Source organism: Watersipora subatra, chromosome 1 (genome assembly GCF_963576615.1).
Source record: "Watersipora subatra chromosome 1, tzWatSuba1.1, whole genome shotgun sequence".
Classification (NCBI taxonomy): Eukaryota; Metazoa; Bryozoa; class Gymnolaemata; order Cheilostomatida; family Watersiporidae; genus Watersipora; species Watersipora subatra.
The window spans coordinates 51560249-51568142 of NC_088708.1; the positions used below are offsets into that span (position 1 = coordinate 51560249).

Consider the following 7894-nt stretch of genomic DNA (forward strand, 5'->3'; position numbering starts at 1 on the left):
ACTGATGAACATCTTCGTCACTATTGACAGTGTTGTGCAGCCGAGTTTTTTTATACAGTCGCCAGCTTCTAGCTAGCAAGACCATTTGAAACATGTGTCTTTTAATTTGATAGTTACAGCCACCTTGCTGAGAGAGTAGATATTTTCTGCACCTATATACATAACATGGTGTTGACAGATTTTTTCACCTCGCTATAACTCAGTAACACCTTCAGCAGGTTGGCTGGTTCTTATGAATCGTTTTCTCTCGACATATTTTGATTTATATTAGTTAATTTTAGTCAATGTTTTGACTTGACAGGTGGTGTGCGGAGTGTGCTCAGTCTACAGGGCTCCTCTCAAGTATCTCGAGTATAAGGCTGAGAGGTGTTGTAGATCATGTTATAAGGCACTCCGTTCAGGTATCTTAATAACTAATATTTCTGGTACTGTTCAGGTTTAGTAACTGGTTTCAATACCAAGGCAAAGTTTGAAGTTATAGTTTGTAAAGTCGTAGTTGGTTAGCGTAAGATCTACCCTAATATTAGGTTGGGGTCAGGTAGATCTCGATCTAAGATTATAGAAAATTTACAGACATTGCCAAGATGACACCACTGGTTTCTAGATCTATCATGTTGAGACTATTCATGCATTTTCAAGGTGACCATGTGAAACCTTTTTTCCATGGTTTAAAAACTTGACTTCGTAAAAGTTAATGTAATATATTATTATTGTCAATCATTTTCATTGTGGAAATAAACAGATTCCAATCTACGGCGGCTTTTCGTTTTTGAGCTCTTATTTCCACATATTTTGCACCTACAACACAACAGAGTAAGACATGGTGAATCTTTTGATGCTAAATAACTGTAATGTGAATTTTGTTGTAAGTCAACCTTTAAGCATGCAAGACTTGCAGACTTGCAGACTTGGGGTGTTCCAGAAAAGCCTCAGACAAAGATCATTATCTGAGTTCGTGAACTGTACGAATTGTTTTAGTTTGTATGCATACTAATAGTTGGGATAAAATTTTGTTAAAGTTCTATAAGTGGCAAGTTCATAATCAGAAAATCTCATAATTTGAATTCGCTTCTTGCTTTCTATAAATTTTCGTTTGTTTGGACAACACAGTATAAAATATTTGTCTGTTGATCGTATTTGTAATTTGTATGATGATTGGTTTCTATCAGTGGCTTGTGATGTCAACTCATCACACAGGCCTCACAATTTATTTATTTAACTATTACAGAAGCTGACTCTTTGTCTGAAGACATCTTTTGCCGTTTTTACCAGACAAGCAAGGTCTATACAAACGCCCAATCTAAGCTTCCAGGTGTCCTTAAAGAGGTAATATATTTATTTGTCAAATGTGACATGCTTTTGCCAAAGATCTTTTAGTGTTAACTGTTGAAGTGCCAAGAATATTTTGTTGTTGATAGTGTATAATAAGCATGCCCTAGCAGATACTCTCCTATTTTAGTCCTTGGTATGCTGCTAAGCTGTCCAAATTGGTTCATATATCTATAACTCTCAAAGTCCGTCGTTCGGTGTGTCCAGCAATAGCTATTAAAATCTTATATAATGAAAAGTTTGATTCAACTGGCTTTGATCTTGGAACCTCCCATTCACTAGGCGATAACCTACTCAAATAAGCTACATGAGATGCAATGAATTCATTAGTTGATATGAGCCATTATGTTGGTTAAAATCCGCGTAGCATCCTGCGTTACGCAACGTCGCTAAAGCTTGCTATCACAGCTCTTATTAGTAAGTTTAGCAATACCTATAGCAGCTTACTCAAATTAGTCATCGGCATTGTGCCAGGCTAATGGCAAGTGGCAGGCAACTACATTACCTGCCATAGTTTATAAGCTGTTTTTAATACCCTTGCAACACCGGGCATTCAGTTAGTATTTATATATCAACCACATTGGTGGTTGATATATAACTGGTTGTTATCTCGAACGGATTTGTTTGGTCCATTCCCACGCAATGATAAGTTGCTCTAGATAACTCGACCTTAACATCATTAACTCAAACAGATTTTTGCTCAACGGCTACCGAGACGGTTGTTATCACTTTAGAATATCGCTTTATTCCAAGCCATAGCAATGAACATCAACTTTTAGTAGTTCTTAAGCGTTGTTATAACCATCATCGGCAAAATATTTTCGTTAACGAATTTTCTAAAGGTTTGCAAAAAATCAAATTTTATCAAACATCCGCTTAGCGATGGTCTTTCGAAGGCGAAAGAAAAAAGCGAGGTAACTGTGGCATAAGCTTCAAGAAAAATCGGCAAAATTGATCTTGCTTAAAACGCTAAAAAAAAAAGATGTCTTTTCTTCTGAGCATTTCAACAGCTATCAAGTTTTGCCAATTTTAATCTGAAAACATACTGGCAGCAGTGATGTAGTGCTAACCTTTTTTTAACCATAGCTGTAAAGTTGAGATAAGTGGATGTAGGCGACCAAAAGTTGCAACGCGACTCCACCGCCACTACATGGCGATTGGAACAGCAGCTGGAGGCCTGGGGGGCGCTGTAAGCCCCCAGTGGGGTCCGGTGCCCGGACCCCAAAGCCTACAAGGCTTTAAAATTATGTATATGATATGAAAAATGAGCACATCTGTAGTAATAAATAAGTTGGGAATATAAAAAAATCAATGCCTTTGACCTTTGTCCTTGAGTACAAATGCTGACTGCCATTGGTTTGCTGTAATCTGATCTTAGCCTTTGTTGTAGACGACTAATTAGGATCACAATCTTGTCATGTTACATGACCATTACATCACTGTATTGTACTGTATGCTGCTTTTATATTGAATGGCCATTGAATGTCGACTATAATGACATTAGTGTACTTGAATCAATGAAATGAGCTATAATATACCTTGAGAATTGGCAAAGTCTAAAATTGTTTAACCCTAACTATAGTTATACTTAAAAAAACACACAAATTTTCTAACCATAACTTAGTTAGGGAGAGTTAGGGTAGCACTACATCACTGCCTGGCAGTCACATCACATAAAACAACAAACAAATCTCAAGTGATAGAAAAATCTCTATTCTTTCTGATAAAAATTTTTTAATCTTTACATTAGAAACATTTAATTTGAAACAAGCCATTCATGCTTTTGATTTATATTATAGTTTGTATATGTACATGTATCTACTAATAAATACATGGACTTATGACAGTGCTCTGATAACTTGAACGCTCTGATAACTCGAACACTTTCACTCGGTCTCGTGAAGTTCGAGTTATTCACGTTTAACTGTATATACATGTATAGGCTATATACAGCCAAACATGGATAACTTGTCCACGGATAGCTCGAACACATGGTTAATTCGAATGGTTTCTTTGGTCCGTTCCCACATAATGATAAATTGCTATAGATAACTCGAACTCAACACTGTTAATTCGAACTGTTTTTTTGCCCAACGGCTACCGAAACGGTTGTTATCGCTTTAGAAAATCACTTTATTCAAAGCCATAGAGGTAAACCTCATCTTTTCGTAATTCATAAGCGTTGTTATTACCACCATCGGCAAAGTATTTTTGTCAACAACTTTTCTAAAGGTTTGGTGAAATTTGATTTATACTGCTATACGATGAATAGCACGGGCTTGCCGGGTCACGCGCGCAAGGATTTTTGCCACGCACATACAAAACAAAAACAGCGTGTTGTTTTGTATGTGCGTGGCGAAAATTTTTGAGTGCGTGACCCGGCTAGCCTGTGACGAATAGTTTTCCGACGTTGATTCCGTGTTGAATCAACGTCGGAATGTTGAATGTTTAAAACGTCTTAAAAATTGTTGTAATTAAACGTATACGTTGTCGTAGCTAAAAAAAACTATTCATCGTTTGACCTAAACACAGAATATGGGAGTACATTCAATAAGTATCCATTCAAAAAGCGTGAGTGATATACAATGTACCGTAAAACCTCGTAAAACTTCTAATTGAACTGCCTCGGAGTGTTGCTCTTAACGAATCCCAGGTAAAGTAAGGTAATCTTTGCATAAACTTCAAAGAAAAATCGGCAAAATTGATCGTGGGTAAAACGCTCAAAAGAAAAAGATGTCTTTTCTTTTGAGCATTTCAACAACGATCAAGTTTTGCCAATGTCAATCTAAAAACGTCCTGGCAATAACATCACCTCAAACAACAAACCAATCTCAAGTGATAGAAAAATCTCCATACTTTTTGATAAAAACGTTTTAAACTTTACATTAGAAGCATTTAATTTGAAACAAGTCATTTGTGCTTTTGATTTATATTATAGTTTGCATATGTACATGTATCTACTAATAAATAAGTAAATACATGGACTTGTGACAGTGCTCTGATAACTTGAACGCTCTGATAATTCGAACACTTTTGCTCGGTCCCGTGAAGTTCGAGTTATCCATGTTTGACTGTATATACAGTCTATCTATACAGTGTCCTCGGATATGTCCAGCTATCCGAGGGCGAGTTATCCATGTTTGACTGTATATATAACTTTCTATATGCAAGTACATATAACTTGCTATATACATGTACATATAACTTTCTATATACATGTATATATAATTTTCTATATAAATGTACATATAACTTTCTATATAAGTGTACAGTCAAACATGTATAACTCAAACTTCACAGGACCGAGTGAAAGTGTTCGAGTTATCAGAGCGTTCAAATTATCAAAGCACTGTTACAAGTGCATGTATTTATCAGTAGATACCTTTACATATACAAACTATAATATAAATCAAAAGTATAAATGGCTTGTTTCAAATTAAATGCTTCTAATGTAAAGTTTAACAAAATTGCATAAGAAAGTACCGAGATTTTTTTACCACTTGAGATTTGTTTGTTGTTTTATGCGATGTGACTGCCAGGACGTTTTCAGATTAAAATTGGCAAAACTTGATCGCTGTTGAAATGCTCCGAAGAAAAGACATCTATTTTTTAGCATTTTAACCCCATTTTAACCACGATCAATTTTGCCGATTTTTCTTGAAGTTTATGCGAAGGTCACCTCGCTTTTCCTAGCCTTCGTAGGACCATCGCTAAGCGGATGTTGGGTAAAAATCAAATTTCACCAAAGCTTTAGAAAAGTCGTTGACGGAAAATTTTTGCCGATGACGGTAATAACTACGCCTACAAACTACTAAAAGTTGGAGTTTATCTCTATAGTTTAGAATAAAGTGATACATGTATTCTAAAGCGATAACAACCGTCTCGGTAGCCGTTGGGCAAAAAACTGTTCGAGTTAACGAAGTTGAGGTCGAGTTATCTGAAGCAATTTATCATTGCGTGGGAACGGACCAAACGAAACCGTTCGTGTTAACCATGTGTTCGAGCTATCCGAGGGCGAGTTAGCCATGTTTGATTGTATATATATATATATTTATGTGTGTGTGTATATATATATATATATTCATATATATATATTCATATATATGTACGTATATATGTATATATGTCTAAATGATATGATGGAAAGTATATGTATAAATGTATATATACATGTGTATATATATAAATAATTAGTCACTGTACAATTAATTTATTTATATCACCAATTCATAATACCGTACTTTTCGGACTATTAGCCTCTACTTTTTTCTGACGATTTGAGCCATGTGGCTTATATAAGGGTGCGACTATTCTGTGGCTTTTTTCCCCCGCTAGGACGCATTAACCAGAATCTCCGGTTAGTGCGCCTCTAGTGGTGAAAGAAAATATGAAACAATGCCTAACGGTGCTCTTCCGTTTTAAATAGGAAAGTTGCTGCCATGTTAAAAAGCACCGTCCTGAGTTATGCGACCTATACAAAGGTGCGGCCTATGTATTTTATTATCGTTTTTGGAAAATAAAGCAGATGCGGCTTATATAGGGGTGCAGTTTATAGTCCGAAAAGTACGGTATAACTTGTTCACGTCTCTTACTGAATTATTTATTTCACCTCTTTTAAATTATTAAGTACCGGTAACAATTGCTGCTTTGTTTCATGCTGCTCAAGTCGCTAATGACTACAACCTTGTGTACAGGTGGCAGCAACTGACCCCGGGGAGTGCAACGGCTACCTGAGTTTTCATATTAAAAAAAGATGGGAGAGATATTGGTTTGTTCTGCAAAACAAAGTGCTCTATAGGTTTAATGCCTGCGAGGACACTGCTGCCATAGGTATGTGTACCGGCTGACTATCGCTTGCTGGTCTAAACAATTGTAGCTAGATTCCTAGCTGACTAAATAGTTTTAACTCTTCAGCCATCTTTAGCTAAGCTTATCAATGCATAGATTTATATTTTATAAAAATAACTGTATTATTATGAGCAGCCATAGAGTTCTTTGGCGAGAACTTAGGGCTATGTTCAAACAATGACAAGCTAAAAAACTGACAGAATTCATGAAACTTCAACTATTGTTTATTATTATGTATTTAGTTAGATTGGAATGTTTAATAAATTAACATTAAGATTGAAATATTTCTAAGTGTTTACAATTAGCTGGATGTATGAATGAAATGCCAACCTTTGCTTTTAAAAATGGTCTTGAATGGGTTTAGTCTGTCAGCGTGGCAATCGTAGTTTCACAACCCACCCATCTGCACCTTTCTGATGCCCTGATTATCATAAAAGACATAACTGCTGTTCAATATTTTTCATAGATGTATGAATTCCTGATAGATAAAATTAAGCTGCTTTTCCTATGTATGTGTATTGCTCGCTGATTTGGTCAATCTTCGCTGGATCCCTGGCTGATTGTGGCTGGATCCCTAGCTGACCAAAGAGTTTTAACTCCTAAATCACATTTAGTTAAGTTCATCATGGAAATAGTTCATTTATGTCTAAAAAAAACATCTTTGAAGGAGCATCTACAATAACTGATATGTTGATAAACGATCACCACCGTAGGCTATTCATGCATCCGAGCGCTAGTCAAGATGTGTTGCTAGGCTACTCAAAACATTTTGTGTTATTTAATGTTTACATAAAGAAGAAATTTGCAGAGAATTTAAAATTGACACCTTTCGGTTTTAAGATGTGTTGAAAAGTTTACTTTAATAAAATCATTAGTGTGTGTTTTTCACCAAGTAGCTGTACATTTCGAAAGTTTAGTAGCATCTGTTACATAGATAATGATTGGTCGAGAGTAGCATCTGTTACATAGATAGTGATTGGTCAATAGTAGCATCTGTTACATAAATAGTGATTGGTCGAGAGTAGCATCTGTTACATAGATAGTGATTGGTCGAGAGTAGCATCTGTTACATAGATAGTGATTGGTCGAGAGTAGCATCTGTTAAATAGATAGTGATTGGTCAAGAGTAGCATTTTGACTTTTTGCTTTGTTGTTAGAAACCAAGGTGTTGCTAGGCTACAAAGTGGAAAAAATTTCATCTTCTAATGAAGGTATTGTCTTTCAACTTACCAAACCAGACTGCAAGCTTGTTGAACCGATGGTCTTCAAAACAGACACTGCTGCATCTGCAGAAAAGTACGTTTATGCAGGGCTTATCAACTACAATAAAGCTGGCTCACGCTGTATCACAGCATGTCGGAGTCGTCCCATCACCGATTCTTTGTCAACTATATGCGCTGTAAACCAAAAGCATCGTCGAGGCAACACAGATATGTTGGGAAATATTGCAGCTGTCATACTTAACCGATAGTTTACTGCTCACCGAGCATCGACGACAGCCTTTGCGATGTATACCACATCAGCCGTGGTGATTGGCTGTTGTCGATTGCTTGATCTATATTTTCTTTTGGCAGTTTTTACGGGACTAGTATTTTGTCATCTCTGCGACCAAATTGTATAGTGAGAACGCTATGACGCGGACATTTTGCTGATGAGTTTGTGATAGTGTGAACGTTGTTATCACAGACGATCACCAAAGTATTAAGCGATTAATACC

At 36.2% G+C, this 7894-nt stretch overlaps 1 protein-coding gene across 1 annotated transcript in view; it reads left to right on the top strand.

The window, feature by feature from the left end:
* LOC137388623 (FYVE, RhoGEF and PH domain-containing protein 6-like) overlaps positions 1–7648 on the top strand; it is a 47174-nt gene extending 39526 nt beyond the window's left edge. Inside the window, exons 15-18 of the mRNA XM_068075101.1 lie at positions 302–401; positions 1229–1326; positions 6024–6159; positions 7335–7648. Coding sequence (XP_067931202.1) covers positions 302–401; positions 1229–1326; positions 6024–6159; positions 7335–7648 — 648 coding nt within the window. The remainder of the gene's footprint in view (positions 1–301; positions 402–1228; positions 1327–6023; positions 6160–7334) is intronic.
* The last annotated feature ends 246 nt before the right edge of the window (positions 7649–7894 follow it).